The 21754-nt window shown below is 35.3% G+C and overlaps 1 protein-coding gene across 2 annotated transcripts; it reads right to left on the bottom strand.

Annotated features, from left to right (window-relative positions):
* Positions 1–361: 361 nt before the first annotated feature.
* On the bottom strand, positions 362–10802 carry LOC104601458 (E3 ubiquitin-protein ligase RHF2A-like). Of its 2 annotated transcripts, none has more exons than XM_010264792.3 (9): positions 10663–10802; positions 9827–9964; positions 9666–9712; positions 5333–5395; positions 5133–5241; positions 4603–4994; positions 4364–4471; positions 3841–4209; positions 362–651 (listed from the first exon to the last, which is right to left on the bottom strand). In XM_010264792.3, exons 2-8 carry the CDS (start codon positions 9953–9955, stop codon positions 3894–3896), a joined length of 1164 nt encoding a protein of 387 aa, XP_010263094.1. In that variant the 5' UTR covers positions 9956–9964; positions 10663–10802; the 3' UTR covers positions 362–651; positions 3841–3893. The 2 variants fall into 2 exon arrangements, with proteins under 2 accessions (XP_010263094.1, XP_010263093.1); XM_010264791.2 differs by having other exon boundaries at positions 10504–10728.
* Between the last annotated feature and the right edge of the window lie 10952 nt (positions 10803–21754).

Raw genomic sequence — 21754 nt, 5'->3', positions numbered from 1 at the left:
GTGTAAAAAAGTTCAAATGGCTTACAGCAGTTGGATATTATTAGTTTGTAATAACCGAGTATTGAAATGGACATCATACATACCAATATGTGGTGGATACTGTAAAATTTTTGCCGAAACCCATGATTTCTATCATGCCATGTATCAGTATCACTAAAACACAATACGTATTCAGATCGTATCATTACTTTAGACCTTGGTTTTTCGACTTTTTCCCAATCAAGGGCCCTGTTTGTGTAAATATGCCACTACTTTCCATGTCCCAAGGATACCTAGTTTCTGCAATGGAATATATTTACACAACAAGAATTATGGCTCATAAAAATTGAATGGCGTCATTCAATCAGTAGACATTCAAAACTGCTTTGAATTCCTTTTACTTCTCTGATTAAGCAATGTTCAACCGTCCATGAGGCATAATTAGTAAAACATATTTAAGAGTAAGTTTGATGTATAGACAAATTTACAAGTAAATATGTATTTATAGTCCAAGTGGGGAGATTTTTCTTTTCCTACTATTTTTATTTCAGAATCATACCACAGTAGTAAATGCTCTTTAAATATCGATACATTACCCACTGGCCTAAAGGATATGATCATATGAAAGTGCATCATGTCCTCAGTATCCCATGTCTGGATAAGTCAGACCACCTAAGAAATACAAAAGGAAACTCAGTTCATAGGGTGGAAATCCGAGTTTTTGCATGAAATAAGAGAACAATAAAATTGAATCAAGACACTCCACAATTGGTTAACTTGATTAGACCTACATAGCTAAAAATAAACCATAAATCAGAGAAAACCTTGTTAACTCAAGGATCCCATGAATTTGTGGTGATATGGCCAAAGTAAGATGCATGACTCCAAATTTTATGCTAATGCAATGTTTGCCTTTGTACCCACATAACAAATTCTCATGTATTTGGTCAAGTTCTGTAAAGTTTTTCATGAAAAAAGAAATCAATATTTGCACATTAATTCATAATCAGGGAGAGATTGTGGAGGATGTTACCCAAAGAATTAGAGCAAGATGGACAAAAGGGAGGGGTACATCAGAATTTTCATGTGATGGGCAAATACCACTTTGATTAAAAAATAAAATTCTATAAAACAGTTGTAAGGCCAACAATGTAGTATGGAGCAGTTAAGAAACATGTCCAGAAAATGAATGTGGCAGAAATGCAAATGCTAAGATAGATGAGTGGGAAAACTAGAAAGTATAAGATTAGGAATGAAGCTATTCAAAGAAACCTAGGAGTAGCTCCAATTGGTGATAAAATGAGAGAGAGTAGGCTAAGATGGTTTGGGCATGTGCATAGAAGACCACCAACTGTGGCAATTAGAAGAAGTGATTTGTTACACATTGAAGGGGCTCGAAGAGTTCAGGGTAGACCAAAAAGAACATGGATAGTAGTAAAAAAATGATTTAAGCACTAATAATTAGTGGATATGGCATTGAATAGAATGGAATTACAATTAAACAGAATTCATGTGGTGAACCCCACAGAGTTGGGATAAGGCATGGATGATGATGCTGAAATCAATATCTGCATGTAATACCATTTGCATGAATAAAATAACCTACGTGGTGATATTCTCTTTAACTGAAAATTAGGATTCTCAAGGCCCACTTCTAAAACCAATGGAAGACAAAGTCCTTGAAAAAGTGCCAAACAACAACCACATAAACCTATAATAATCTCGTGCATTCCTTTTACAGTTTCTTGCTCCTGACACAGACAAATCTGGCTAATTCTTATTTGCAGAAAAGAACCAATGCACCTAGGCTATGATTGACCAAGTTTCCATTTCCATGGGTAGTGACATGAAATTTTACCGGAATCGACATATTCCCTAGTGATCACTACCAGCACTATGTGGAGTACAAGAGATAGTATTGTAACATAAGTTGGTGATAATATTTCTTTTTTAATAAATATAAGTTGGTAATAGTATTATAGATATGTGGAGAAACAATGTTATTGCCCGCCTTACGTGATTAATAATTAGAGCTAGCTCAATATTCATTTCAAGCATGAAGTTTAATATTGGTTTTTCTTAGTGTAATAGATTATTTGCCTGATCTATTACAACCATTTACATTTTCTGTGAAGTTTAAGTTTTGCTTTAACTCATCATATCATGCAGTATTGAATCTTTATAGGGCAACTTCTGAACATATTCTCGTCTATAATCTTAGTTTTTCAGCTTTGTTTAGTGGCTTGGAACAAGATAATAATTTAAAATTTATCATTTCATAAAATACCGTTGTATATTTTGCATATTTTACAATGTTTCCACCATGTCTATAATTTTTAAAATATTTCCATAGGATATTTCCAACATGTTTCTTATATTTGGACAGCTGGTATTTCCACCGACACCAACATTTTAAACCACAGTCATACCATAAAAGGACCATTACCAAATGATGGTCTTAGCTATGTATGGTCTTGGGAGAGGTGAATTGGATATAGACCTAACCTTTGGCATGTTTTGCACAAAGTGGCAGCCCTCAAACTCAAAAATCTTTACATTTGGAGATAACAAAATATCTCTGACCTCTTATAAATAATGAGCCAACCTCCAGGGGCTTTCTGCTGTCTCCCCTAACCACTTTATAGTATTATGTCAAGTGCTAACCCTAGCCTTTTGAATTCCAAACCAAACTTGGATTGAAGGTTGATAAGGGCTTCAAGAAAAAGACAAGGCAAGTTTGCAAGCCTCTAGGTAATATGGCATTATGGCTGATACTCTTTTATTATTTGGGCCAAAAGTATGGTTTTTATGGCTTACACTGTAATGAAATATCCATGTGTTTTGAAGCCTAAGACACTGATCATGACAATGCTGTATGGTCGCCTTTTAGCTAAGGCAATGCAGTGGGCTGCTACTTTCTAGTCCCTAATTGTTGACTTAAATACAACTTAATGATTTCCAATATAGTAAAGAAAGAAGCAATGGCTTGGTGTATCTCCAAACATTCCATGTCAGACTCTAATGTATTCACTTATTATCCAGTCACTATCAAAATGTTCAATCCCCAGTGGATATGAAACTAATAGAAGGGTTTTGTTCCCTTGTTGGGAGAGAGAAGGGGAACAAATGTTTTTGCACTCATATCCAATACCAGGTACATGTGTTAGGGTCAGATACTGGTACTGGGTATTGGGCCTGGAAACCCACATTGTAAGAATTCATACCGAAAAAAAGACATAACCCAGTGTTGGTTCTTAGCTATCTGAGGTCTTGGGAGAGATAGGCAGGATATGTATCTAACCTCTAGAACTTTTTACACCAAGTGACAACTCTCTAAGTCCAAGAAGAAGAACCTGCATTCTCATGCTTGCTAACCCAAGGTTTCATTATTGCACCAAGCAATGGCCCCTGAAGTAAGAATTCATACAATTACAGGAATCCATGAATTCCAGTCACCTAAATTAATCACTATTGACAGGCAAGGAAGGTGAGGATTTCCCAAAACTAGGTCTGAAGAATACAAAGACCGAGTTCACATCCACTATGAAAATGGCGGTCACGGGGGAGGTGTGGAAGAAGGAAAAAGGAGAAGGACCAAAGGAAGAAAGGAAATCAAAGAAACAAAAAAAAAGGCAGAAAGCAAGAAAAACTAGGCAAATATAGCAATTATAAAGATATGTGACAAAACCATACAACAAAATAAAGAAGGAAAACAATCATGTGATAAAAACAAGTGTAATTGCTTAAGTTAAGAAAACTGAATATCTGATTTATATTAAATTCATATTTAAAACAAAAGTATCCAAACATGTAGAGATTTAATATACTGTCAAGTGTCAATGCACTGAAATCAAGACTCACCTTCAAGATGGAGTACTGAGGACACATCCCTTGTTGAAATGATGTAGAACAACTTAATTTGAACCTGAACTTGCAGCACAAGAAGCTGATGTATTGCTGTCAATCAAAGGACCACTGCCATGAGTGGTCTCTGCAGTACTCTGGTTACTAGGCTCTGTTACTGATGAACCCTCCAAGTTATTTGCTACAGAATCTGTGGTGGATCTACTGTTTTCTCTGGTCTCCAGGTGTTCCATCATACGTGATACACTAGCAATTCCTGCATTTACTTCTCTCCTGACTTCAGAACTAAGATCTGCCATTGATGTGCTCCGAGAAAACAACCTCTCCTTCCAACCTCTTGTGCTCTTTGAAATAGACTCTTTGTATCTTAAATAAAGATTCAACCAGAAATCAAATGGGAACCACTAAAGTAAACATATTAAATAATGAGAATAAGATCTCTTTCAGTAGATGGAATAGGATACTTTCTATAAGGGGGTGTTTTCCCTCGAGAAGATTATGTGCTTCTATAGGATTTTACCTCATTGACATTGCACTGAATCGAGATTTTAGAGATTCTGAAAATGATTGGAATTCTGAAGGCCCTGCTCTGTCTTGATTTACTGGAGGAGATTGACTAGCAAAACCCCTACAGGAAAATGATCAACATAACAATGCTTCAGATATGTTTTTACAAGTATGCTTTAGATAGTAAAGCAATGTAAAGATTTGATTAGCTAAGACAAGCAATATGAGAATCAAGTTGAGAATGATGCATACCGATTGTTAAAGGACAGTCCAGATCGACTGGATCCAAGAGCAGTAGATCCAGATGCTGAGGCAGGAACTTCTCCAGTTTGGGCAGAAGATAATTCCGGGGCTTGATTGGATGGTTGTTCTCCGACAGCTGTAAGAGGAGCAGGACTGGAAGCAGTAATTGCAGGAGCCTGTTCATTTTCCCCTCCCCTCTGAGCTAAAGAAGAAGAAACAGGACCAGCAGCTGCATTGGGATGAGTAGAGAACACCAAGAACTGTGGACGACCTTGACCTGCTGCCCTACTGCGCTGTCCTTCCCTTCGGGCAATATGGTGTGCTCTCCCCATTGCAGCAGCAGCAGCCAAATGCTGGATTATACGTTCTTCAAGTTCAGCATCATTAGAACCTACTGGTAACTGCAACCAGGTAGCAAATAGAAAATTGGATCAAATAAATAGGACAAGTCCCGATGTACATGGTATACAATTTCTTGGTTTTATTGATTGAAAAGAAAAGAAAACCATAACTCCAACTAGCATAGATGAAGCACAGACATGTTGTAATTCAAAATCCCCTAGGGTGGGATGATGAAATATTGTGGCATTTCGTGATGGGTTAAAACGAAATTTCCTCTCCCGTTCTACTGCCTCAAGCAGTTCTTGGCTGCAAACCAAACACGGTAAATTGTTACCATCAAAATCACTACTTGTGAGATAATTAAATATGAAAAAAGCATTGAACCGACAAGATGAACCTGGTTGGATCCTTCAGACTGATGGATTGCCAACACATAGGACACTGTGAACTTCTCTGACACCTATAACAAGGAAGAGAGACTTGAAATTATTTTATTTTCTTCCCTTTTCTTTCCAATCAGAAAATTTGCATGGATTAAACAGATGAAGCCCTAATATTTAATATCTTCCAGAATTTTTTTGATGAATTAATATCTTCCAGATTCCATAGCCCATTTTTCTGGTTTGACACTTTTGCATTCTCCTTTTTCTTTCTATTCTCATCTTGAATATAACATCTAGCAGGCATTTAATCCTATAATTTCTTATGAAAATCTCTAAACATTGAACATGACATTGTTATATTTATGCTTATGCCCTTGTCCACAGGTACACGTTAAAATAAAAGAAAAGCCCCAGTACCCAATCCATCCCAATAAAATGACAATTATTATATGAATTCTACATTACTAAAATATACTAGTTAACCCACATCCCATGTTCTAAGGCTTCAAAATCAGATATTCCCATGAATAAGTCAACTAATGCACCAACATAACAGGAACAATAGTTCAAATTTCATTCCTTATTATTAAAAGATCCTAAATTTTCATTAATCAAACAACATAAGATACAATCATGACCTCTTTGCCTACCATTCAATTAAAGACTGCAAGTGGAGATCTACCCCGTCTATCCTTTCCCTAGCAAGTAGCAAGCTGATCTGCTCTTCTAACCCATCTAAATGAAATCATTAGACTCTCCTTCATCCCCCACTCTACCCTATCACCACTTGTTAATCCCCTTCTATTGCCACGGTATTCAGTCTCAAAGAGAAGAATAAGCTCAGTCCTTTAAGGAAGATAAGAGTCCTTCCCATATATTGAGCTTCCCTCTCATATAAGACCAGAGTACATCAATATGATTGCTCCATTATGGTTTCTGACCACACCCCCCAACATTTCAAATTTTCATTTTGGATCAACAACAATAAACTTCCCTCCTATGTGGATTTACAAAATTTTTTAAACAAAGTAATAAAAGTTGAATGGCAGGACAACATCATTGCCCAGTTTGAGAATTCATGGAAGTTACATATGTAAACTGTAAATCACCTCAAGAAGTTGAAGATAGCTCGTATATTGAAAGAGGCAACCAATTAGATCAACAAATTTCAACTCACACATGTTAATAGAACCAGGCAACCAGAACCTAAGAAAGCTTTCTTTCTTTTCTATCTTAAAATAAAATCATTACAATCACTTATCTCTATGTATTTATTGATAGAGGAACAGGAAAGAAGTGCTGTATGATTAACTGGCCAGTTTCTTTCTATAGCATATTTAGTCTATTAGGATCCATTAATCCAAAGATTGATCAAGGTATCTACATGAAATGTGACTCTTCTGGGATTTGGCATTCATTAGGATAATTATAAGGGTATAAACTACAAAGTAACAGTCACCAAGAATAGAAGAGGAAAACCCAGATTACTCCTTTCAAAAAGAGAAATTTAGAATTTCCAGCAAGTAAATAGAATTCCGTGAACATATAATTGATATCAAATATAGGAAGAAGATTTTCCCTGGTTTTTTAAGAGAAACAGGATAAGAAGTAGAAAGACATTCAAGTTTCAATTAACTACATACTTGACCTCTCCAAAGGTGTAAGAAAGAAAATGGGTAGAACTTCTAAGAGAGAATCATAATTTCATCATGTATCAGGGTGAATCGAGCATATCCTATCGTTCCAGCAGCACCCCGATATGCTTAAATTACAATATATTTTGGTTCTGGGTAATTTCAGGGGGTGTTCAGGCCTAAGACTGACACCCTGTAGACTTTTGAAATAAAAAAAAAAAAAAAAATGGCTTGTGTGCTTTAGAAACACCTGCTACGCAAGGTTCATGCGTATCAAGTCAGACAGGAAAATAACAACTAAAGTTGGACAAGGGAAACACCAAAAAAATTGGGGGAGGGGGGAGTTAAAGCATCCAAGAAATGACTATTGACTTATAACTTGACATCAACAACTCTGACTTAATCCCAACCATTTGGGGTCAGCCATAAAAATCCTGCCCACCATTCTGCTCTATCAAGAGCCATGTTTTATGTCAAATTACAAGTCTTTAAATTACTTTTTACCACTTCAGACCACATTTTCTTGGGTCTTCCCCTTGCTCTTTTAGAACCTACTTGCACAAATTCACTCCTCACTGGTGCATGGTTGTCATGTGCTAGGGAGTAAGGCTAGGCTGGGCAACAGGAGAGTGCTTTGTCACATAGATGACTAGGCGCCTATCTAGACATTACTTAGGCAATGATTTTTGTATAAAACTCCTGGTTGGTTTAGCTTCTTTTATGGGTAGTTTGTTCCCCAGTTAAATTACACGCACTCTTTGTTTTAGTTCAAAAAAGATACAAAAAAGAACATCTATGTGCTTGTGTATGTGATGAATCAAAGAATGGAGTAAAAATCTGTGTTCCATCCCTTTAAGTCATTCATATTCTGCAACTTCCTCATCATGATAAACCCAGCTGATCCCAGAAACAGGCAAATAATCCACCTCTGATCCACAAACACCAAGAAATTAGGATGCCCCATCCACATATTCTCAAACCTAAGCAACTTTGGTCCCTTCAACCTTGTAACATCCCACAGAAAAACAGGATTGTGATCCGAAACTGAAAACACTAATGCCACTTACATCAACCCCTCAAACATCATCTCCCATTTTCTATTAAGAAAAATCAATCCAGCCTCCAATAAAATAGGAGAAACCTGCCCATTTGACCACGAAAATTTAGAGCCTACCAGCCCAAATCTTCCAACTCATTTCTTCTTATGAGATCCCAAAATTCCTCATTGCTCCAGACATTCTCCTATCCCACCCTCTTTTTATCTCCTCTACTCTCCATACCACTTTGAAACCCCACCTGCCAGTCATGGCTTGAACCCCTGCACCATGAAACCCCTCCAAATCTTCCAACAACTGATCCCACTCCCTATCCGCATTCGACCTAAATACATGTGAAATCAACATACTTCTTTGAAATCACATGTTCTACCACCACAGTAATTGAAAACCTTACTTTAGAAAAGCCCACCTTCCTCAACAATCCTAAGACCGAAAAAGTCAAACAAGCCCTCTGACAACCCTCCTGATTCCAACACCACCCAATCCCTGCTACTTGGGCCCCAAATCTCACTAATGAACTTCCAACTCACCTCCTCCAATTTTGTTTCTTGTAACAGAAACACCTCAATTCTGCAGCTCATAACTAAATTCTTGACTGCCCCCCCCACCTTCTTGGAATCCTAAGACTTCTCACAATCCATGTACTATTCTCATTGTTTTCTTTTCTTTTTTTTTTCTCTTCCTTTTTTTATTCTTCTACTTCCACTACACCATCAACTCTCTCCTGAGTGGTTGGCTTTAACTCTTCTTCCCTATTCCCATCACCCTTGTTATTCTTTTCTTCCACTTCCCTAAAAGCCTTCCTTGCAAACTCTTATCCACCTAAGAAAAATAATCTCAAAATTTTACTAACTTCCATTTCTTTTCTGGTTTGCCCAAACCCATTTATGGATCTATGAATTAAAAATGATTTATTATGATGCTCTTACACACTGTTACTAAAATTACAATATGTCTATTTTGTTTTATTCCAATTTATCTTGAAACTGTTTGATTCTAAACTCTAAAGCATCTCTCCTTTTTTCTAGCTTTACCTTCAGCCCATCTTTAGTTATTTTAATAAAAGCCATATCATTAGCAAACAATAATTACCATGGCACCTCCTCCAGTAAATGTCCATTTAGTTAATCCATAACTAATGCAAAAAGATGCAGGCTAACTGCTAACCCTTATGTAAACCCATTTTTATTGTAAATCTATTGTCTACCCTTCCTGAGTTGTTAAGCCAGTTATTGCCCCCTTATACATATCCCTAATGATATCAATATACCTACTGACTTGATAGAGAGGGAAATTTCTGAGTATACACCAAGAGAATTAGGAAATTAATAATTTTCTGTTTAAACAAGTGCGGAGCAGTCCCATTTTCATTCCATTCTTGTTTGATGGAGCAATGAACAGTTTCATCAACCTGAACCGTAAGGAAAAAAATACAACCTTACTACGATAAAAAAACATTACAGGTAGAACCAACATATTCAACCACAAAAACATGGCAATCAAATGCTAGAAAGATATCAAACATAAGCGGCACGTCAAATGAAGAGGAGTTTAACTAATCCATAGTCCAATGCTCCTGAAATATCCTATCAGTCACATGAAAGCATTGGGGGAGGGAGTATATAATCTGCTTCAAATAAACAATCAGAGTATACCACTCAAGAATGCATTGAAGATGAAACTCATGCTTGCAATTAGTGACCTGCACAAAAAAAAAAAATAGAAAAATTGGTCTTCATAATAAACAAATCCCAACAGGCAACACAAGGAGGAAAAGAAAAGGGTATAAATAAAAAAGGATAATCAAATTTCTTACAGTTGAAGGATCGCTGTCACAGAACGCCTCAAGGCATATACTGCAAGCGTCATCACAAGCGTCCTGTATACCCCCTTCCACAAAAGCAGCAGCCGATGTCAGACTCTCTATCTTCTTACTCTCATCCATCGCTGAAACCTAAGAAAACCCAAAACCCAATAGAGAAAAATCAAATTTGATCACACAGTTGAAACATGGGCATCCTCCATAAATTCAATAGAGAAAAATCAACTAAAAAACGCGTAAAACTAGAAATTTTACTGAAATTTATCACCAAATTCAACAAGGAGCACCCCTTCAAATAAAATTTTGCCAAAATTCAATCGTCAAAATCAGAGTCAACTCATTACAGAAAACCCCGGCAACCAAAACCAGATGGGGAAAAGAAAAGAAAAAAGGAAAAAAAAAACACAGAAAAGAAGGATAATATCAGAAACACTCAGAAGACAAGAAGATTAAAGATTACAAAAAGAGGTAAGAAATGAGGGCAAATGGAACTCCTGACGAGCAAAACCGCAGCAAAGATAACCAAAGCATAAAAAGCCATCAAAACTAGAAAACTAGGTCCGGGTGACGAGGGAACTGAAAGCTAGACGGATCTCAATTTGAGAAAAATTGTATAAAGAAAAATCAGGAAAAAATAAAATATTTAAGAAAGAAAAGAATTGGGGTTTTACCTCCATTGGAACTGGTCCCGAATTGGGGGAAGGGGGGTTGAGGATTCGAGAAATCACCCTTGAATTTCAAGACCGAACTCGAATTTCAGAGAGAGATCGCTCGAGATCCATCACCCAGAGAGAGGAGGAAGAGGAAGTCAGATAGAAGAAGGAGATTACCTAGATTTTAGAGGGTAACGAGAGACCGAGAAAGATAAAGCAGAGATGGAGACTCGTCCGTCCCTTGGCCTCTTCTAAAAATAAAAAGCAGCTAAGTTGGAAAAACAAACCAATGCTCCTTATTCTTCTTCTACTTCAAGACTCTCTCTCTCTCTCTCTCTCTCTCTCTCTCTAACAAAACAAAATCCGGGTCAAGTCTCTTTGTTGACCCATATTTTATGTGGGCCCTCTCCCTCTCTCGTTATTAATATGAGAATAATATCTGATTAGATGGTCCCTAACAAAACAAATCCGGGTCTACTCTCCATGTTAACCCATATTTTATGTGGGCCCTCTCCCTCTCTCGTTATTAATATGAGAATAATATCTGATTAGATGGTCCTTACCAAAACAAAACCGGGTCTAGTCTCCATGTTGACCCATATTTTTTGGGTCTTGTATTAGTTTTTTTTGGCTTCCTCTCTTATCATCACATAATCAAGTTTTATCATTATTATAATTTCGTGTTAATACGTTCTGTTTGGATAAACTTTTTCCTTTTTGGTTTGAGCTGTGAAAAGCATAATTGAACTAAAAAAGTATTTTGGGCATTTGGCAAGAATTGCTTTTAAAAGCATTATGGTGTGAGGCTAAAACACTCTCAAGCCCCAAAGCATTTGGGATTTGCACTTTTGAGCTTTACAAGCCTCAAGGCTTATCCAAACGTAACCAAAATTAATCTGACTTTTAAGCCTAATGTCTTAATAAAACCAAGTAGGCTTTGTTCATTGGATTTCATTGGCCTCACATCTTTGGGTTCTTGTTGATGACTTGAAGTCAACATCAGTCCCTTATTAAATATTATTTTCTAATGAATTTCTTTATTACCATCTTGAGAAATTATAAAAAAATGGAGAATGACGGTTCAGCCCAGGGTCAGAATTTTTAGCCCAAATTACAATTGGAGTAGATGTATTTGATATTTTGAATGTTTATAGATCTGTAGTGAAATTCAGAAATCTACAATGGGTCTGTCTGTATTTTTCCGTTATTTTGAAAGTTCAATTAGTTTTTTTATAAACTATGAAAACTATCATTACCAAACTCGTGTTCTCTAATTATTTAGCATACCCAACAAATAAAAGAAAAATTCATATTAACTAAAGATTTCAATTCAAATAAGTTATCCTTGTTCAATTAGATTAAGAACATTGAAATCAATTACCCTCATCTCATTCATCACATTATAGGTTCAACCTACATAGTTCTTTTAAGAAAGAAATTGCTTGGAAACTTCCAAGCTTGGAAGTTCTTTTGATGTTTTTCGTGTTAAAAACAAAAATGCTTTTTTTTCCATTCCTTTGCTTATTATTTGTTTTGCAAGTGTCTTCATGGAATATGGTTGGAAACTTGGACTTCTTTCTACTAGGAGAAATGTAAGAATGTCATGTTCATATTCTTTTATGTTCTTTTTTGAGAATAAGGAAAGAAAGAAGAAAAACAAAAATGAAAGAAAGAAATCCACCAATTTAAACCAGGATTTCATTTAGATGTGTGAATATGGCACATCCCTATGGCATACCCCAAGTCAATAGATAAAAAATGTTTCTTTTCAAAAAGACAGAAATACCCTTATTAAAATTTAGTAAATAGGGGTGCTTTTGTCTTTGGAAAAAAAAAACATTTTTGATCTATTCACTTGGGGTATGCCATGCTTATAAAAAATGGGATGTTTCTTAATCATCACTCTTTGATTTATTGAAGAGTCACTTAAAAAGGATTTGTTGCATTGTCTTGTCATGTACAAGTATATGTCAGGTTAGGGTTCAACTATGATATCGGAAAAACTTGTAATCAATCAATTAGTATCATAAAAGTAATAACCAATCAGGTGGTATTTATCAAAATTCAAGGATAGTTTTGATTGTCAAAGCTCTTCTGATATCATGTCATTCCGACAACATAGATTTTTCTGGCAAATTATTGCTGGAGCTTAAAAATCCCCAAAAGACAAGCATATTCTGGTTTGATATAGTTGTATTCCTATGAATATTTCTCTTACTAATTGCACAATTACCAATAGTTCATTATAAGAGTCAATATAGGGAAATGCAACCATATGAGATGATAAACCTCATGTTTTGATTAAAAGCTGAGTCTAAGACTTCATGGTTCTTATAGACCTAACTCATTAAATTGAAATTCCATCTAGTAAAATAGAATAATTATAAATCTCCAAGACAATAGATAAGAATATTGCATATAGAAAAATTGTGATGCCATCAAAGGGGTAGTTCCCCCCATATAGGAGATACATACTTTGCCATATTCTAAATCATCATAATTAGTTTTGGATTCCTTAAGTTAATCTTTGATTGTGGTGAGGCCCATCCATGTGGTCCAGTTGCATGTTGTCATGTGTCTTTGGATGAAACACTCAAAGAACTCGTTGATAACTCGAACCAGCTTGGCCAATCGACTCGACCGATCAGATTCACCCAGATGTCTTTAACATAGTTAGGTCGTGATAAGGACAATCATCAAGAAACTTGGGCTAGGCTTAATAACTGTCTCCTAATAGGACTATAACTCCTCAACAAGCACAACATCTCTTCTATAAATAGGTATATACACTTTAACACTCTCTCAGCCTCCACTTCGCCTTTTTTGCTTTCCTTGCACATGCCTTCAAAGTAGTTTGGTTCATCCACCTAGTCCTCAGACCTAGATTTCCTACTCACTTTTCCTATCCACTCTCTACCCGTCGTGAATTACAAGAGAGATTTGTGGCTGTAATTTACCGCGAATAGAAAGTGGATAGGAAATCCCGTTTGCTGGTCCTCAGCCTGTTATATAAGTTTCCAACTTTCTCCCCTCTCATTTGTTGCCCGATTTCAAACTACAACAGATTAAGTTAGGGATGCAAACAAAATCAGGTCTAATGGGATAAACTGCAAACCTAGCTAGGTACAAATTTGATCTATTAATGTTAATAAAATTGAGCAAAATATTACATTGTATTAATAAAATGAACCAAAATGGCCTTGATATTTTATATAGTAAAAGATAATTTGAATCCACTTATAGGATAAATACTACAACTTAGGGCATTAACCATTTTTTGTAGGTTATAATACCCTTCCTTGGAGATTTCCTGACTTAATTCATGAAACTTAAAATAAATAACTAAAGAGTATCATCCCTTTGAATCACAACATTCACAATCTTTTGTGTCTTGTATGTCTAGATGCTTTGAACCTTGTTAGATGCCAATGACCCACTAATTGAGATATAGGTCACTTGGGGTATGCAGACTCTCCATAGAAAGGTCAATTGACCTCACCCCCTTATGTTCCCCTATGATGTATATTATGCAATACCCAAAGAAAACCCTTCTTAAATAAAGGAAGGAGATTAATAGGTTGGTCAACAGAAAGCAGAGTCCTTATAGTCTACATTTTAGGGTTTTCTCCCTAACACATTAGTATTTTGTTCATGCCACACATAAATCAAGATACAAAATTACTGCCTCCAATTAAGGGTGTCAATGGACCAGTTTTGGATTGGACCCTGTTCAGTCCAAAATCAATTTGGACGGATTGAATGGACCAACAAAACATTATTAGATTGGATTGGACCAATCTAGTCAAAAATATTTATTAGATTGGATTGGACCTAGTTTGTCCGTAACAAATTTATATTGGATTGAATTGGATTAAGCCAATATCTGGTCCATTGATATAAGATAAGAATATATGTGTTAATGGACTGAATTTGGATTCAAAACCAATCCAAATCAAAATGAATCTGAACAATTTGGACGGTCCCAACATTGAATTGGACTGGTCCAAATTAATCCAAAACATTCATGAGATTGGATTAGACCTTATAATGGACTCACATTAGACTGGATCAGATTAGACCAAATCCGATCCAATTGACACCCCTACCTCCAATTTTCAATCTATCTAATATAACCAAACAACAAACATTAAGAATGAAAAGAATATGAAGAAGCAAATCATAAAGTGGGGCCATCTATTTTTCATTACAAGGACACTTGGATGAATATTTTAAAAAATATAATGTTCATGTAGTGTCATGATATTACTTACGTGAATAGAATTCTATTCCTCAATTTGATTGGTTGTAGGTTGAAATAGGTGGCCTAATTTCTCCCTATCTCCTCATCACCTACTCAATAGGCCATATAATAATACCCATTTATGTTGCATTCTAAACATGTGATTCACAGATTTCAAGGGTATGTGCATGCTGTCCAACATCATTATTAATTGGTGTTTCTAACTTCTATGTGACTTAACCATCCAATAATGATGGCGTTTGGTATATTGATGTGTTTCAAGGTGGAAACTTTTCAGCTTGAATTTTAGCATTTCAAGCTCATCTCAAGAAAGAGAGATTTTGGTGCTTGTCAATGGACAATGGATAGGGTCTGGATCCCTTATATGATCTGCTCCTTACTGAGCACTCCTCACACCGACTTCATAGTCTTGGTTGCAATGTTTTAAAAACTGATCCGAAGGCCGAGTCGTTTTTGCCTCTGGGTTGTGGGTCATCGGTTAGACCGGTTGGGTTATATATAATGTGTGTGTGTATAAATATATTTTAGCAATAAATAATATATAAATATGTTTTAGATATGTTATATGTATTATTTTATATTTAATTTATATTTTTAATTCAGTTTTTAATTTTTATTTATAAAAAATATTAAAAATTGCTAATTGAGGTTGAAAAAGGGTTTTTTTTTTCGTGAAAATAACAAGGCAAGGCACCTACGTCACCTTGGGATGCATAAATCTCAAAAAGTTACCTAAAACCAAAAAGAAATCACCCTAATCGGACATTGGAGTGCAAAGTTAGGCCTCCGAAAAAATTGCATGCATTGAGTGTGCAACCCACAACCCAGTCACTGGGTCAAATGGGTCAACGGTTGAACAGATAGGTCAAACAGTTCTTGATCAAATCCAACATTTTTTTACCATTTGCCAAGTCTTGAATGAATCGGATCGGAATCCTAACTGGGTGACGGTTTGAATGGTTCGACTGACCTAGTCAACGACAGGTTGAAAACATTGTCTGGCTGTACATTGGGACCATCTCCCATATTTGTATTTATTATTCATGGGGAGATGTTTCTAATACATGGTGGGATGTGGTTGTGAGGAGTAAATCCCAATTCCCCTTAAACTTGTTCTCAATCTAATAATCAAGGGAGTGTTTGACAACATGGTTGGTTTTGGTTTTGTTTTTTAAATAAAAACAATTGCCACATCGGCAAACTTATATTGTTTTTGTTGATGTGGCAGTTTTTGTTTTCAGAAACAAAACAAACCATGTTGTTGAACACCCATAAGTCAATGTGCAGAACCATTATTTTTTCCAACCAGATCTTGCAGGGTTTGTAATTGGGATTATCTCGCAATAATACCTATTAGTTATGCTTTTAACATGTAATTTTACAATTAACCTAATTATTTGTTAAATCCATACAATTGGACATCATAATATAAATAATATTATGAGTATATCATAAAAAAAAATATGTATATTTTATGGTGAAAAAGAAAAAAAAATAAAATGGTTTTTTAATATGCCAATATAAAGGCAAAAAATTTCACTCATTCCATCAAAGATGCAAGTGTCCTTCTAAGTAAGCCTATCAATGATACCAGAAAATCTGAGGCCAATCTGACATCTGATCCGATTATCTCTAATTCGGATGGTGTTTTTATATAATCGGATTGGATTCAACTTGACTCAATCTGAATAGATTAAAATCCGAATACGATTATATTATAATATTTATTTATTTTAATATATAAATTCTATATGATTATATTTAAAATTATAAAAATATATATTTTATATATTATAGTATATATGAACTTATTAATAATAAATTTAGTATGTTATATTTACATTAATTTATTATATATAAAAGTTAAAAAATAATTAACTTTTTTTGAATTTTTAAAGATTAAAGCGGAGTTAGATTAAATCTGAATCCAATCCGAGTCTACTTGGATTTGAATTCGAATATGAGGTTTTCAAATCCGACCAGATTTGGATGTAAGGTTTCAATAATTGGATCAAATTCGACTTTTGTTGAATCTGATCCGATTATAACCCTACTTCTTAGTAAGAGGTGCAAGTTGGGTGGGATAGGCCGAGTTTAAGCTCAATCCAAGCCCAACTCTAAGAAATGGGCCTAAGGCCCCATCTTGAGGTCAAGCCAAGACTAAAATTTGATACATTTGGGTTGAGCTTGGGCCTGTGCCGGGTTGACTTAGTCCATGCGGACTTCTTTCTCTCCTTCAAAACTCACCCCAAAATCCATTTTAGAATTTTCTAAATCTTTTGATATTTTAGATTTTTTAATTCCACATCATGCCCACATTCAACCACTCATGTTTTAGACATTCTCACCTTTAACTACAAGTTTTTCTAAAATCTCTCTCTCTCTCTCTCTCTCTCTCTAGGGGTGGCCATGAATTGAGCTTTTCACGAGGTATTTGAGCTCGACACATGAAAAGCTCAGCTGGTCTTGGTCTAAATCGAGCTTCAAGCCTAACCCAAGCCCAATATATAGGCACACTTGCTAATCAAGTTGCGCTTGAGCCCAATAAAGCTCAGCTCGTGAGGCTCGCAAGCCTAGTCAAGCTTTTACATATATATAAATATTGTGCGGTGGTGAGGGTGTACTTACAAATATATATAAATAAATAAACAAAAAATGTTATATATATAATGTTTTTATTTTTTATATATAATAATAACTACTAGTTTTTATGATTCTTAATTTTTTTATTTTATAAAAATTTGGTTCACAGTCAAGCTCGAGCTTATGAGCTTTTCACTCGAGCTCAAGTCCCTAGCTTGATTCAAGCTCAAGCTTTATATTTTATTAGCGAGCCGAGATCAAATATCTAGATATTCAGCTCAATTCGTTCCAAATCCATCCCTCTCTCTCTCTCTCACCCCCTCTCTCTAATCTCTTTGTATAGTCCCAATCCATACAAATCGTGATATGAAAGGAAAACTTGCCTAAAACCCAGCCCTTCCATTTTGCCACTTGGTAGCCCTCTTTTCTTCACTAGAGTTCCACTCCAACTATCTCTCCCATATTCCCAATCACTTAGCGAACCCCCTCCTAAACTATTTCTCCCACCTAAAATTCCTCCTAAAACACCTCTTAATCTATATCACATGCCCATTAAACTATCTAAAAACAAAAAATGTGGTTAAATTAATTTGGGAAATATTTTTGATATTTTCAATAGTTATTGTCATTTTTGAATATTATTTAGTAAATACCAACACCTGAACTATAATTTTTCATAATTTTGGTAATTTGAAAAATTTAATCACTAAAAATTACTTGATGAAAATTACTGTTGGTAGTTTAATTTCACAATTTTTTGAAAATTAATTACTGATAAATTTATATTTATCAGTAATTTTTTTGCAACAAGTAGTTATTGATATTTCAGTAATTTTGGTCAATTTATTAATATTTAATGATATTATCTGATAATAATTAAAAATTTTCAATAATTTCTTAGTAGGAAATTAATTTCAATAAATATAAATTTATTTTTTATATTTTCAGTAATTTTGATCTTTACTATAATTTTTGAGCAATAATTACCACTTTTGGTAATTTAATTTATGGAAAGTTAAATTATAAAACTTCCAATTATTCAAATAAATACTTAGAAAATTTTAATATTTTCCATAAGTATTTGATACTACATTTATAATTACCATAATTATTGGAACTATCTTTATGGGGTTGGGGATGACCACCCGGGTAGGAATGGCAATGGGCAAGTTCGAGGTGAGGATCATACTCCCTATCTCGTTCACAAGTTTTAAATTAATCCCCATCTCAAACCCAAATCCCTGTCGGGAAAAAATTTAGTCTACACCCCTTGTCCTTGATGTAGATGGGTTCCCCATTGAGGACTTGAATCCCCGAATTTTTTAATTAAAAGTTTGTTTTCAGAAAAGTATTTATTTAAAATAAAGGATAAACTAAAATGAGAATAATATTTGATATATATATATAATATTACAAATAACATAAATAATATTATATATTTAATATAATATATACATACATTTAATACATAGTTGGGGTCGGGGCAGGTGTGGACTTCACTCCCCATCCCCGCCCCCAATCGGGTATTCCTATTAATCCCATCCCCACCCTATCCCTGCTAAGGCAGTCTCCATCCCCATTGCCGCCTCGTCAGGAGGCCAAATACTCGATGTGGGGATGGATGGAAAAAATTGCCATTCCTACCCCTGGGTTGTGTAGCCCCATAGTCTAATAAATTTCAAGCCTAATAAGCTCTAACATCTTTTTTCCATGCATCATATGGGAGCCTGCTAATTATATGTATAGTCAGTTTGGGTCTTAATCAGTTTAAAACAACCAAAAAAATTGGTACACATAATTCAGATACAAATCCTATATATTTGATCAGTTTGGAGTCTGGATCTGCTCCTCACATTGACCTCACAGGTACATCCCACCATGTATCAGGAACATCTTCTGTACTTTGTGTTCTTATTAATGGGAGATGTTCCCAACGCACGGTGGGATGTGCCTGTGATATCGGAGTGAGATGCACTTTGTGAGGAGCAGATCCCAATTCATCAGCTCGGGTCACTTGACAATCATACACTTTGGCATGAAATGCAATATTTAATATTATTTCAAATATATGTAGGTACCATACCAACCAATGACTGACTCATTGGTGCGTTAGCTGATTTGTTCCAGCGTTAATGCAGAATCGAATCCCCAAACAGCACTTTGGGAAAAAAGGGGTATGGGGGAAGTTATTAATTATGGTGCGTCGCACTGAATACCAAAAAAAGTATGTAGGTACCATTAGGCGCAACATAGGACAAATGAAGTAAGAATGGCCTCTACAGCCACTGTTCTTTTCAATGTCTCTAAGGCTCCATTTAGAAGAAGTATACATACAAATATGTAGAATGCAAAACCTTGTATTTTGTATTATTTTGAGCCAAACAATAGAGACTGCAGGGTACGTAGATGAAACATAGAAAATAGAAAAAACAACCAAGAAGTCTGAGTCTGTACTAATATTTGAGCCAATGGGAATCATGTTATGTTTGAAAATTTTTTACCTGACTCGTCAACTCCCCTTTTTTTCCTGGGCTTGTGTCTACATATTCTAACTCCATTAATAGTCCGGTCTAGCAGATTGACCCACACGGTTGACTGGAAGCGGTGGCCTAGATCCAGAATAGAATGGAAAAACCTTGTATTTTGTATTATTTTATATATATTATTGGTTGAAGAAGCTAATATGAGACAACATGAACAAAAGAAGTGCTACACAAGTCGGGGGAGGGGTGCAACACCACCCCAACTATCAAAGAAGCAAATATAAGCTCGAGACTTAGGGATGTTGCTTAAACAGATAGACAAAGAATCTAAAACACTTTGGTTGCGCTCTATGAGCAAGCAACTCTTCAGCTTGATTAGCTTCACGATATAGCTCTAAGCAACCTGGTTCGTCTCTGTTAAACAAAAATGGATGACATGTACATTCAACAGCAGCTAAACAGTTCTTGATATGAGGACTACGCGCTTTATGATCGGATCCAACCAGAACCGCCCATTATCATCCTTTTGCATGGTTCGCATTACAATGTCCATTACCTTGGAATTAAGGCCACACCATTATAGAGCAAATTCTTCTTTTCTTTGGTTGCCTTTGATTGCAATGTAAACACAAATATGTACACTGCATATTTATCTTTTTTTCAGTTCATGAATATAATTACTGTTCATATTTTAAACCGTTTTTTGCCTTCATCTTGTTTGTTTGAAATTGGTGTAAAGTGTGAATGCATCATTAAATGCTTCAACTATCTTATGCTCCAATGCCTTAACTTCCGTCAAAAAGTTAATTATTAAATTAAGGAACACAAAATTGTATCCAAAGAATAGGTACAGTAATGCCCTATTCTTAGAATACAAAAGTGTCAAAAAATACATTTTTGATCTGATAATCATTACTTTTTTACATATCAAATAGATGCTCACAAATGCGAACATTGACGTTTGTATCGTAAACAAACAGATCTAAGCTCAGTTTGGAAGGAGTACAAATACAAATATGTAGAATACAAAACCTTGTATTGTGCATGCATTTACAATATACACATTCATATTTATATTCTTTCCAAACTGATTTAAAAAAAAAGTACAAATACAAATATATAAGGTTTATAAATATAATATTACAAGGTTTTGTAGTGTATATATTTGTATTATTTATACTCCTCTCAAACCGGGCCAAGTTCTAATTATCTCAATTCACAATAAAGGATATTAAATTGCACCGCCTTTTTTAAAGGCCAAAAAGAAGGAAAGAAGGAACAAACAATGCGGACATGAAGGACAAACTTTATGCAATTTGGTGGAGGTGAGTTGTATCAATATCTCTTAGTAGCCCATCAGAAAGCAAAAAGTGACATGAAATTGTCTGACCAACCAACATAAATAAATAGAGAGAGGCACCGAACTTTTCAAGAAAGAGAGGTCCACTACTACTCAGGATTGGTTTTCAGTGGGCATTCCATGCTCTACTTGAGAGTATGGAATGGAGTTCATTTTCACCTTTTGTTTGATAAACAAACAGTTCAATTTCACTTGAGCCTAGTTAATGACCAAGATGTACTAAGCATAAGGAAATTATTAGGTTTTTATTTGAGTCAGGATTTGAATTAGGCAAATCTAAGGTGTAAGTAATTTACCAAACTCAGGGGGGTGATAAGTTTAGTGTGTGTGTTGCTATAAGAGATAGGCTTTTGTTTTATGTAGTGGCTTACCATATCATTTGCCATTTATTTATCCCATTTTTTCTTTCTGAATGGGAGTCTATCTAATCACTTATTTCAAGGGGAGACCCTTTTGACTAGAGGGTTGTACATAGGGGTGGCAATTTTTCCCCAACGGGTACCCGGGCTCCCCAACTCGACGGGGTCTGGTATGGGGGGTATTTTGGTGGGGTCAGGGTCAGGGATGGGGCTATCCTTGAAT

Source organism: Nelumbo nucifera, chromosome 2 (genome assembly GCF_055504915.1).
Source record: "Nelumbo nucifera cultivar China Antique chromosome 2, China Antique-T2T, whole genome shotgun sequence".
Lineage (NCBI taxonomy): Eukaryota > Viridiplantae > Streptophyta > Magnoliopsida > Proteales > Nelumbonaceae > Nelumbo > Nelumbo nucifera.
Note: the sequence above shows the minus strand (reverse complement) of the source record. Positions and strands in the feature narration are given on the sequence as shown.